This window comes from Oncorhynchus clarkii, chromosome 28 (assembly GCF_045791955.1).
Source record: "Oncorhynchus clarkii lewisi isolate Uvic-CL-2024 chromosome 28, UVic_Ocla_1.0, whole genome shotgun sequence".
In the NCBI taxonomy this organism is placed as follows: domain Eukaryota; kingdom Metazoa; phylum Chordata; class Actinopteri; order Salmoniformes; family Salmonidae; genus Oncorhynchus; species Oncorhynchus clarkii.
In genome coordinates, this window is record NC_092174.1 from 46,556,170 (window position 1) to 46,569,521 (window position 13,352).

Consider the following 13,352-nt stretch of genomic DNA (forward strand, 5'->3'; position numbering starts at 1 on the left):
GAGTGGAGAAGAGGAGGAGTAGGGAGGAGAAGGAAAAGAGGAGGAGGGAGGAGTGGAGAAGAGGAGGAGTAGGGAGGAGTGCAGAAGTGGAGTAGGGAGGAGTAGGGAGGAGTGGAGAAGTGGAGGAGTAGGGAGGAGTGGAGAAGTGGAGGAGTAGGGAGGAGTGGAGAAGTGGAGTAGTAGGGAGGAGTGGAGAAGTGGAGGAGTAGGGAGGAGTGGAGGAGTAGGGAGGAGTGGAGAAGAGGAGTGGAGAATAGGAGGAGTAGGGAGAAGTAAGGAGGAGTGGAGAATAGGAGGAGTGGAGAAGAGGAGGAGTAGGGAGGAGTGGAGGAGAGGAGTAGGGAGAAGTAAGTAGGAGTGGAGAAGAGGAGGAGTAGGGAGGAGTGGAGGAGAGGAGTAAGGAGAAGTAAGTAGGAGTGGAGAAGAGGAGGAGTAGGGAGGAGTGGAGAAGAGGAGGAGTGGAGAAGAGAAGTAGGGAAAAGTAAGTAGGAGTGGAGGAGGAGATAGTGTGGACAGTTCCATCAGGAGCGAAGCAGGAGGGAGGAGAGGGAGTAGAGAGGAGGACTATGAAAGATGGGTCCTCCCTAAAAAAATTGGTTTGATTCCTCAATTTCCCTCTTTATGGGTGACAGTCAGCAGAGCCATGAGTATGTTGTACTGTAGCAGTAGGCCACAGTATTCTGATGACTAACAGCAGGCTACAGTATTCTGGCAGGGGTATGGTGAGAAAGAGAGTGGAGCGAGTAAAGAGGGAGTTAAGGAGAACAGGGGTATGGTGATGGTTCCTGTTGTGATTCTGCTGGTCCAGTCTCATCCAGGTCTGGTATAGAGGTGGTCCCAGTCCCAGTCTTACTGGTCCCAGTCACCATGGGGAAGGTGAACCTCCGCTCTGTGACGTCTAGCCAGCCTCGGGGGGAGGAGGGGCCTGCCCAGCGGGAGGGGGGGCGGCGGTTGGCTGGCCTCGCCGGGCGCAGGAAACACGACTCCAGGGGCGGAGCCACCGGGGAGCGAGGGAGGTCCTTCAGGAGGAAGTAGATGTGTGAGAGAGAGAGAGAGAGAGAGAGAGAGAGACAAAATAGCTTCCTATATTCATAGGTTTTCATGATGATTATTTTAGGAATTAGAAAAAGACATTACCCAAGACAGAAGAAAAGAAGTATTAACAAAAGTAAGTGTGATTAAAACAGGAAAACAAATAATGACCACAGTATAGATCAGGAGGAAACACCATGTGGTGGAACTACAGTGTGATGAAACAGGTAGATAAACTACAGTGTTATGAAACAGGTGGAGGAACTACAGGGTGATGAAACAGGTGGAGGAACTACAGTGGGATGAAACAGGTGGAGGAACTACAGTGTGATGAAACAGGTGGAGGAACTACAGTGTTATGAAACAGGTGGAGGAACTACAGTGGGATGAAACAGGTAGATAAACTACAGTGTTATGAAACAGGTGGAGGAACTACAGGGTGATGAAACAGGTGGAGGAACTACAGTGGGATGAAACAGGTGGAGGAACTACAGTGTGATGAAACAGGTGGAGGAACTACAGTGTGATGAAACAGGTGGAGGAACTACAGTGTGATGAAACAGGTGGAGGAACTACAGGGTGATGAAACAGGTGGAGGAACTACAGTGGGATGAAACAGGTGGAGGAACTACAGTGTGATGAAACAGGTGGAGGAACTACAGTGTGATGAAACAGGTGGAGGAACTACAGTGTGATGAAACAGGTGGAGAAGCTAGTTAGTTAGCATGAATGATGATGATCACACAGCTACTCCACTCCACTGCGGTGGTTTAAAACGTGCCCCCCCCCCCCCCCCCCCCCCCGCCCCTCCCTCCTCGGTTTTATGTATCATATGAATGATAAGGTAAATCTAAACCGCACGTCTACAGATGAGGGGGAGGAAACAGAACACCGGGGTGGAGGAAGAGTTTCTGCCTTCACAGATGAGGGGGTGGAAACAGAACACCGGGATGGAGGAAGAGTTTCTGCCTTCACAGATGAGGGGGAGGAAACAGAACACCGGGGTGGAGGAAGAGTTTCTGCCTTCACAGATGAGGGGGTGGAAACAGAACACCGGGATGGAGGAAGAGTTTCTGCCTTCACAGATGAGGGGGTGGAAACAGAACACCGGGATGGAGGAAGAGTTTCTGCCTTCACAGATGAGGGGGTGGAAACAGAACACCGGGATGGAGGAAGAGTTTCTGCCTTCACAGATGAGGGGGTGGAAACAGAACACCGGGATGGAGGAAGAGTTTCTGCCTTCACAGATGATGGTCAGAAATAAGGAAGGATAGAAGTGTATAAAAAAATATATATATATTTATTTGAATCTGATGTTACGAAGCCTATTTTCTAGCCTACTTTTAGAAGCATTATCCAAATCAAAGCATCAATGAACCAATCAATCAACAGGTAAGTCCTACCCAGGTAATGACAGTACATAACATTAAATGATAGCGCTACCATGGAAGCGTATTAGAGGTCCACCATATTTGAACACTGAAAAAAACAACAACATGTTGACTTTCAGTTTCATCACATCCACTCAGCATGCAGCCACGTTTAGCAGTAACTTCCTGTTTAAAAAAAAACCTCTAACCTCACGGCCCGGGGTCACAGGGTCACTTTTCGCAGTAATGACCTACTGGAACATTAAATTAAATTTGAGACTCCAGCAGACGTCACACGCACGCTCATTTGTCCTTGGTTGTTATTTTGACAGAGAGAGAGAGAGAGACAGAGAGAGAGACAGAGAGAGAGAAAGAGACAGACAGAGACAGAGACAGACAGAGAGACAGAGACAGACAGAGACAGAGAGAGAGATGGAGAGAGAGAGAGAGAGAGAGAGACACACAGAGGGAGACGGAGAGAGAGAGACAGAGGGAGAGAGAGACACACACACAGGGAGAGAGAGAGAAAGAGAGAGGAGAGAGAGACAGAGTCAGACAGAGACAGAGAGAAAGAGACAGACAGAGACAGACAGAGAGAGAGAGAGAGAGAGAGAGGGAGCGAGAGAGAGAGAGAGAGAGAGGGAGGTGGTGTGAGAGAGAGAGAGAGAGAGAGAGACAGAGAGAGAGAGAGAGAGAGGGAGAGAGAGGTGGTGAGAGAGAGAGAGAGAGGGAGGTGGTGAGAGAGAGAGAGACAGAGACAGACAGAGAGAGAGAGAGAGAGAGAAAGAGAGAGGTGGTGAGAGAGAGAGAGAGAGAGAGAGGGAGGTGGTGAGAGAGAGAGAGAGACAGAGACAGACAGAGAGAGAGAGAGAGAGAGAGGGAGGTGGTGAGAGAGAGAGAGAGACATAGAGAGAGAGAGAGAGAGAGAGGGAGTTGGTGAGTGAGTTAGAGGGAGAGAGAGAGAGAGAGAGAGGGAGGTGGTGAGTGAGAGGGAGATGCAGAGGAGAAAGCACATGCTGTGACAACAGATCCAGTATGTTTTGTGAACAGCAGCAGCACACAGACAGAGCAGTCAACCTATCAGAACTACAACGGTGTCACGGTGTTAGATAAGACACCTTGGGTCGTACAGGACCAGTCAGTCGACCTATCAGAAATACAACGGTGTCACGGTGTTAGATAAGACACCTTGGGTCATACTGTCACGCCCCTGATCTGTTTCACCTGTCCTTGTGCTTGTCTCCCCCCTCCAGGTGTCGCCCCTCTTCACAATTATCCCCTGGGGATTTATACATGTGTTCTCTGTTTGTTTGTTGCCAGTTCGTCTTGTTTGTTCAAGCCCACCAGCGTTTTTTTTAAACTGGCAGCTCCTCTTGTTTCCCAGCCTCTCTTTCCTCATCCTCCTGGTTTTGACCTTTGCCTGTCCCTGACCCTGAGTCCGCCTGCCGACCTTTGCCTTACCCTGGATTATCGACCCCTGCCTGCCTTGCCCTGTCTTTGCCCCGGTTGCTACAATAGACATTGTTACTATGACAGTCTGCATCTGGGTCTTACCTTGATTCCTGATACATACAGGACCAGTCAGAAGACCTATCAGAAATACAACGATGTTAGATAGACACCTTGGGTCGTACAGGACCAGTCAGAAGACCTATCAGAAATACAACGATGTTAGATAGACACCTTGGGTCGTACAGGACCAGTCAGAACAACAACGGTTGTGGGTGTACATTACGGCTCCAGAAGAGTGATCTTTCTCTGTTTTCGTTTTAGTCGACCACCTATATTCCCCCTTAGATTTAAAAAAAACATTTCTTCAAAAAATTATTTTTAAGTGAGTTTATTTTAGATCAGATATGGTAACCAGGAGTCCACTATTAACATAACTGAAAACTGGGGAAACTTTATTCTTTGTTTCTTCTGGCCTCTAAAAATGTGTAGGCCAGACGTATGGACAAAAAAACAGAGAACTCTTTGGGTCAGTTGACAGTTGACCTTTTCAAAATAAATATGAACGAATACATAGAGATACCACATTAGAACATGCAGACATCTACACAGACAGATATTATGATGATTATATTAACACAGCTACAACAACCCCAACATTGTTGACCAGTGAGGAATGCTGTGATTGGCTGATAGGGGGTGAGGAGGTGTCCATGGTGACCCTGTGACCCTGGCGGTGAGGTTAGAGATTGTATAAACAGGAAGTAAACCGGAACTTACGTCACCCAGGGACAAGCGGGGTTAGAGCCCCCCAGGGAGCGGTTAGTAAGACAGGGTGGTTCTAGAACCAGCAGAGGGTACAGACAGAATGAGGGAGATACGGGTGGAGGATCTTTATTTGATCACTCTGTTGTTGATGACAATTTTCCTTGACATTTTCAGACTTGATTTGCCATAACAGAAATTATATCAACCCCTACAACAAATGTACATGAATTATACTCTAAGTAACAATTCACATGTCCTGTTGCTGCAGGATTATTTTCCTGCTGTAGCAATATTACTTAAATTAAGATCCTACATCTGTAGATGGAGGGAGGAAGAGAGAGAGAGAGAGAGAGAGAGATAGAGAGAGAGAGGTAGAGAGAGAGAGAGAGAGAGAGAGAGAGAGGCGGGGAGAGAGAGAGACGGGGAGAGAGAGAGAGAGAGAGAGAGAGACGGGGAGAGAGAGAGAGAGAGACGGGGAGAGAGAGAGAGAGAGAGGAAGAGAGAGAGAGAGAGAGAGAGAGAGACGGAGAGAGAGAGAGAGAGAGAGAGAGAGAGAGAGAGAGAGACGAAGAGAGAGAGACGGAGAGAGAGAGACGGAGAGAGAGAGAGAGAGAGAGAGACACAGGGACTCAGGATAAAGAGAGGCGGGGAGAGAGAGAGACGGGGAGAGAGAGAGAGAGAGAGAGAGACGGGGAGAGAGAGAGAGAGAGACGGGGAGAGAGAGAGAGAGGAAGAGAGAGAGAGAGAGAGAGAGAGAGAGAGAGAGAGAGAGAGAGCGAGACGGAGAGAGAGAGACGGAGAGAGAGAGACGGAGAGAGAGAGAGAGAGAGAGAGACACAGGGACTCAGGATAAAGCTGGGGGGGTGGGGGGGCCGCCAATAGACACACTGCAATAATAGACACACTGCAATAAGTCTGTCTGTATTCTACATACCCCATGTCCAACGTTACGAGACGAGTCCCATTACTACCCTGTCTAACAACCCCATGTCCAACGTTACGAGACGAGTCCCATTACTACCCTGTCTAACAACCCCATGTCCAACTTTACAGGACGAGTCCCATTACTACCCAGTCTAACAACCCCATGTCCAACGTTAAGAGACGAGTCCCATTACTACCCAGTCTAACAACCCCATGTCCAACGTTAAGAGACGAGTCCCATTACTACCCAGTCTAACAACCCCATGTCCAACGTTACGAGACGAGTCCCATTACTACCCAGTCTAACAACCCCATGTCCAACGTTAAGAGACGAGTCCCATTACTACCCAGTCTAACAACCCCATGTCCAACGTTACGAGACGAGACCCATTACTACCCAGTCTAACAACCCCATGTCCAACGTTAAGAGACGAGTCCCATTACTACCCAGTCTAACAACCCCATGTCCAACGTTAAGAGACGAGTCCCATTACTACCCAGTCTAACAACCCCATGTCCAACGTTAAGAGACAACATGGTTGATGTAACACACTACAACCAACATACTGTAACCATTATACAGCCTACTACCCTAGTCCCATTATTACCCAGTCTAACAACCACACTACCCTACACTATCCAGTCTAACAACCCTACTACCCTAGTCCCATTAATACCCAGTCTAACAACCACACTACCCTAGTCCACTACAACCCAGTCTAACAACCCCACTACCCTAGTCCCATACAACTCAGTCTAACAACCACACCACCCTAGTTCTCTACTACCCAGTCTAACAACCCCACTATCCTAGTCCTATACTACCCTAGTCCTATACTACCCTAGTCCTATACTACCCTAGTCCTACACTACCCAGTCTAACAACCCCACTACCATAGTCCTATACTACCCTAGTCCTATACTACCCTAATCCTATACTACCCAGTTTAACAACCCCACTACCCTAGTCCTATACTACCCTAGTCCTATACTACCCAGTTTAACAACCCCACTACCCTAGTCCTATACTACCCTAGTCCTATACTACCCTAGTCTTATACTACCCAGTCTAACAACCCCACTACACTAGTCCTATACTACCCTAGTCCTATACTACCCTAGGTCTATACTACCCTAGTCCTATACTACCCTAGTCTTATACTACCCAGTTTAACAACCCACTACCCTAGTCCTATACTACCCTAGTCCTATACTACCCAGTTTAACAACCCCACTACCCTAGTCCTATACTACCCTAGTCCTATACTACCCTAGTCTTATACTACCCAGTCTAACAACCCCACTACCCTAATCATATACTACCCTAGTCCTATACTACCCTAGTTCTATACTACCCTAGGCCTATACTACCCTAGTCTTATACTACCCAGTCTAACAACCCTACTACCCTAGTCCTATACTACCCTAATCCTATACTACCCAGTTCAACAACCCCACTACCCTAGTCCTCTACTACCCTAGTCCCCTACTACCCCAGTCCTATACTACCCTAGTCCTATACTACCCTAGTCTTATACTACCCAGTCTAACAACCCCACTACACTAGTCCTATACTACCCTAGTCCTATACTACCCTAGGTCTATACTACCCTAGTCCTATACTACCCTAGTCATATACTACCCTAGTCCCATACTACCCTATTTCTATACTACCCTAGTCCTATACTACCCTAGGCGTATACTACCCTAGTCTTATACTACCCAGTCTAACAACCCCACTACCCTAGTCCTATACTACCCTAGTCCTATACTACCCAGTCTAACAACCCCACTACCCTAGTCCTATACTACCCTAGTCCTAAACTACCCTTGTCCTATACTACCCAGTCTAACAACCCCACTACACTAGTCCTATACTACCCTAGTCCTATACTACCCTAGGTCTATACTACCCTAGTCCCATCTACCCTATTTCTATACTACCCTAGTCCTATACTACCCTAGGCGTATACTACCCTAGGCTTATACTACTCTAGTCTTATACTACCCAGTCTAACAACCCTACTACCCTAGTCCTATACTACCCAGTCTAACAACCCCACTACACTAGTCCTATACTACCCTAGTCCTATACTACCCTAGTCCTATACTACCCTAGCCCTATACTACCCAGTCTAGACGTGATTAAGAAAGTGAAAACAGCCAAAGCTTTGTGAGTTAAAGGTCAGTCTACAGGATACAAGTCACATCTACTAATTCCTATTGTTGGACTACACATCTCCGTTGGTATCCGCTGTTCCCCGGGTCTGTTTTCTCCGCTGGACATCTGTTGACGGATTGGATTGACTGAGTTTGTTTATTATTATTTGAACTGTGTTTATTTTGTTTATTTGTTTATTTTGTTTATTTTGTTTATTTTGTTTTAATTGTTTATTTTGTTTATTTTGTTTATTTTGTGTGGGACCATTGATATTTGGTCAAGAAGACTTTTGGACATTTTAAGGCCTTAGTTGTGTAATGAACACGATGGGAGACAGAGAGCTGGTTTGAAGCGCAGGGCACAGCAGGTGTTTATAGGTAAAGGGCCACAGGAGGAGGCAGGTAGCTGGGTCCAGGGGCAGGCAGAAGGTCGTACACAGGAGGAGGCAGGTAGCTGGGTCCAGGGTTAGGCAGAAGGTCATACACAGGAGGAGGCAGGTAGCTGGGTCCAGGGGCAGACAGAAGGTAATACACAGGAGGAGGCAGGTAGCTGGGTCCAGGGGCAGGCAGAAGGTCATACACAGGAGGAGGCAGGTAGCTGGGTCCAGGGGCAGACAGAAGGTCATACACAGGAGGAGGCAGGTAGCTGGGTCCAGGGGCAGGCAGAAGGTCATACACAGGAGGAGGCAGGTAGCTGGGTCCAGGGGCAGGTAGCTGGGTCCAGGGGCAGGCAGAAGGTCATACATAGGGGTCCAAAAGGACAACAGTACAGGCAGGGAAAAGGCTAGTAACGTAGTCCAGGAGAACAGGCAATAGGTTGACAACAGGAAATCCGATAGGCTAAAGTACAGGCGGGGAATAGGCAAAAGGTGTCTTTAGTGAGGCAGGCCAAAACTATTATACACAGGAGGATCAAATTAGGGGAAAACAGAGCTCCGACTAGAAACAAAACAAACAATACCTCATGATGGGGTGCAAAGAACTGAACTAAATAGTGTGTGATAATGAAAAGCAGGTGTGTAAACAGGTGATCAGAATTCAGGTGATTGGGATCTGGAGAGTGAGCTGCGTTCAGGGGATCTACATTGTTTGAGATTGTGAGTTGGAAGCAGACGTTACAGTACCCCCCCACCCTCCACGGGCAGCTCTTGATGGCCTAGGAAGCTAAGCAGGGGGGCGACCCACGGGGACGTGGAGCTGGGTGGTCAGGACGGTTACGGTGGAAAGCCAGGATCATGGCTGGGTCGAGGATGTCCCGGGCGGGGACCCAGGACCGTTCTTCGGGTCCGTACCCCTCCCAATCCACCAGGTAGTGGATGCGACCACCCAGGCACTTGGAGTCACTGGAGGATGGAGAGGGCTGTGGAAGGATGAGGAGATCCGGTAATGGCGGGGCAACTGGAGACGGTAGGTGACAGGATTGATGCGGTGTGTTATTTTGAAAGGACCAATGAACCGGGGACTGAACTTTTTTGCAGGGGTCACAAAGCCAGATGTCCCAGGTAGAGAGCCACACACATTACCCAGGGTGGAAGAGTGGAGTAGGTCAGTGACGCCGATCAGCAAACCGTTTTCTGAGAGAGGGAAGCTTGATGTAGGTGCCGATGTGTGGTCTCCCAAACCTGCTCACTCCGTCGAAACCACTCATCCATGGCAGGCACAGTTCTGGGCTCTGTCTCCCATGGGAACACGGGGGGAGATGGAGTGAGATGGAGTGAGGAATGCACCAGGGAGTTCTGTGTGTATTCCAACCAGGCTGTATAGCAACTCCACTCGTGTGGTTGGTTGGTACAGTGTTGGCGAAGATACTTCCCTATTTCCTGATTCAGGCGTTCCATATGCTCACTGGTTTGGGGATGGTATCCGGAGGACAGGCTGATGGAGACCCCCAGTCGGTCGCAGAAGCCTCGCCACACCGTGGAGGCGAACTGGGGTCCCCGACCCGAAACGATGTCTTCCGGGATCCCATACAGACGAAACACCTGTTGGAACATGCACTCTGCCATTTCCATGGCATTAGGTAGCTGCGGAAGGGGGATGAGTCAGCACATCTTGGAGAACCGGTCCACTGCAACTAAAATAGTAGTGAATCCCAAAGAGTCTGGCAGATCAGTGAGGAAATCCATAGCGATGTGGGACCATGGTCTGTGTGGTGTAGGTAAAGGTTTGAGTTTACCGGTAAGTAGTTGGCGTGGGCTCTTTGCCCATGCACAGACGGGACAGGAAAGAACGTAATCTTAGACGCCTGCTGTTAGGGATGACCACCAGAACTTGCGTGTCAGTAGCCCTGTGGTCTGGGTGATCCTGGGATGGCCAGAACTCAGGGAGCTATGGCACCACTGCATTAGTTGGGGTCTGATGGACGCGGGAACGTAGGTCTTGCCTGCAGGGGTGTCGGGAGGTGCTGGATCGTGGCGTAGGGCCTCTTGGACGACAGATTGGATTTATTTTTGTATGGGTCCCACGACACAAGACAGAGGCAGGATGGGATCGGGAGCTGGGTTAGAGGAAGGGGAGCCAAATACACGGGATAAGGAATCAGCCTTCACATTTTTCTTGCCAGGCAGATAGGTGAAGTTGAATTGGGTGAAGGTAGTCTGGGGTTGAGCCGCTTAGCACTTCTTAAGTACTCCAAATTGCGGTGGTCGGTAAGGACCAGGAATGGGTGAAGAGCTCCCTCTAACCAGTGGCGCCACTCTTCGATAGCCAGCTTAATGGCGAGGAGCTCTCAGTTCCCGACATCATAGTTCCTCTCAGCGGGTGACAGTTTCTTGGAAAAGAAGCCACATGGGTGTAATTTTGGAGGTGTCCCTACCAACTGAGAGGGAACCGTTTCTACACCGACCTCAGATGCATCAACCTCCAGAACAAAAGGAAGGGTCGTTATCTGGTTGCCTAAGGATGGGTGCAGAGGTGAAGAGGCAGTTCAAGGTCTCAAATGCAGTAAGGTCGGTGTCGGTCCATTGGAGGGTACAGGTATTTGACTGGTGAGAGCTGAGAGAGGAGCTGGTTGTGCTGCTGCAGTTTCGAATGAACCGGCGGTAGTAGTCAGAAAATCCTAGGATATGTTGTAGTTCCTTTACGGTGGTAGGTTTGGGCCAGTTAAGCACGGCCATGACTTTGTCTTTGTCCATGTTGACCCCGCCTGGTGTCAACACAAAACCTAGGAAGGTTACCGTAGTAACGTGAAAGGAGCTCTTCTCAGCCTTGACATAAAGATGGTGGTGCTGTAGTCTTTTGAGGACCTGTTGCACATGCTGTACGTGCTCTGCAAGGGAGTGAGAGTAGATCAAGATATCATCAATGTACACGATGTGGATCTGGTTGGTCATGTCCTGGAAAACTTCATTCATTAAGGAATGGAAGACTGCGGGAGCATTGGTGAGACCGTAGGGAATGACCAGGTATTCGTAGTGGCCCCTAGCGGTTTTGAACACTGTCTTCCACTCATCCCCACTTCAGATATAGACCAGATTGTAAGTACCACGTAGGTCCAGTTTGGAGTAGATGGTAGCCTGTTCAACTTGTTCTAGTGCGGCCGGAATCAGAGGAAGAGGGAAGCGATTCTTGATGGTAAGGTCATTGAGGGGTCGGTAATCAATGCAGGGACGGAGACTATATCATCCCTTTTTTCATAAACGATAAACTGGATGCAGCCGCAGACATGGATGGACAGATTAATCCCATGTCGAGTGCCTCTTCTATATAGGTGTCTATAGCCTCATTCTCTGAGATGAAAAAGGGGTAGATCCGACCCTTAAGGGGCGATGCCCCAGGAAGGAGGTCGATCGCGCCGTCCTCCGGGCGATGCAGTGTCCATTCTGCCCCCTTTTCCTTGCTGTAGACACACCCTGGAACTGGGCATAAACAGGTGGGATGTGGGTTGGACTGGCAGACTCCGATCCTTCTATAGAGGTGGCTCAACAGAGTAGACTGAAGCAGTTCTTAAAACAGGCGGGAGACCATGACAGCAGTTCCCCTTACCGCCAGGAGATGGCAGGGTCATGAAGGTTTAGCCAGGGGTGACCGAGGATTAGGGGTTCTTTAGGTGAAGACAACACCATTAACTGAATGACCTCAGAGTGAAGTAGGCCAATCTGAAAGGTGATACTTTCGGTCATGCGAGTCACAAGACCAGAGAGCGACCATTTTAAGGCCGAGGGAGATGATGAAGTTCACCCTGTCTTTGTCAGAGGTGTAGTCAGCGGGGGGATGGTCTATGGACAGGTCACACTGCATGAGAAATCCTTGACATTTCCCCGGGGAGCCGTTGTATTTATTAGGCAAGGATATGGGGGGGAAATGAACAAGAGGAGGCTGTGGCACCTGATATCGGTGAAGCAGGAATGGACTGGTCGAAGGAGGTCGCAGAGTTCATCGATTCGTTCCTCCTGTTGGGGTAGACGTAGCTGCAGCTCCGCTGAATCCATCTGTTGTTTTTGGTGAGGTATTCTGTTCTGGCTATCTGGTATTCTGTTCTGGCTATCTGGTATTCTGTTCTGGCTATCTGGTATTCTGTTCTGGCTATCTGGTATTCTGTTCTGGCTATCTGGTACTCTGTTCTGGCTATCTGGTACTCTGTTCTGGCTATCTGGTATTCTGTTCTGGCTATCTGGTATTCTGTTCTGGCTATCTGGTATTCTGTTCTGGCTATCTGGTACTCTGTTCTGGCTATCTGGTATTCTGTTCTGGCTATCTGGTACTCTGTTCTGGCTATCTGGTACTCTGTTCTGGCTATCTGGTATTCTGTTCTGGCTATCTGGTATTCTGTTCTGGCTATCTGGTATTCTGTTCTGGCTATCTGGTACTCTGTTCTGGCTATCTGGTATTCTGTTCTGGCTATCTGGTACTCTGTTCTGGCTATCTGGTACTCTGTTCTGGCTATCTGGTATTCTGTTCTGGCTATCTGGTATTCTGTTCTGGCTATTTGGTACTCTGTTCTGGCTATCTGGTACTCTGTTCTGGCTATCTGGTATTCTGTTCTGGCTATTTGGTACTCTGTTCTGGCTATCTGGTACTCTGTTCTGGCTATCTGGTACTCTGTTCTGGCTATCTGGTACTCTGTTCTGGCTATCTGGTATTCTGTTCTGGCTATCTGGTATTCTGTTCTGGCTATCTGGTATTCTGTTCTGGCTATCTGGTATTCTGTTCTGGCTATCTGGTATTCTGTTTATGGGCAGCAGGTAGCCTAGTGGTTAGAGCGTTGGACTAGTAACCAAAAGGTTGCAAGATCGAATCCCTGAGCTGACAAGGTAAAAATCTGTCATTCTGCCCCTGAACAAGGCAGTTAACCCCACTGTTCCTAGGCTGACATGGGAGACAGAAAGCTGGTTTCAAGTGCAGCAAGTGTTTATTGTGAAGGACCACAGGAGGTGGCAGGTAGCTGGGTCCAGGGGCAGGCAGAAGGTCATACACAGGGGGTCCAAAAAGGCAACAGTACAGGCAGGGAAAAGGCTAGTAACGTTGCCCGGGAGACCAGGCAATAGGTCGATATCAGGAAATCCAATAGGCTAAAGTACAGGCCAGGAATAGGCAAAAGGTGTTGTTAGTGAGACAGGCCAAAACTATCATACACAGGAGGATTAAATTACGGAAAAAAACAGAGCTCCGAATAGAAGTGTGTATCAAAACAAACAATAAATCACAGTG

General features: G+C 48.7%; 1 protein-coding gene across 1 annotated transcript in view; it reads right to left on the bottom strand.

The window, feature by feature from the left end:
- Positions 1-718: 718 nt before the first annotated feature.
- LOC139386860 (microtubule cross-linking factor 1-like) overlaps positions 719-13,352 on the bottom strand; it is a 196,843-nt gene continuing 184,209 nt past the window's right edge. Inside the window, 1 exon segment of the mRNA XM_071132718.1 lies at positions 719-1,019. Coding sequence (XP_070988819.1) covers positions 756-1,019 — 264 coding nt within the window. The 3' untranslated portion in view covers positions 719-755.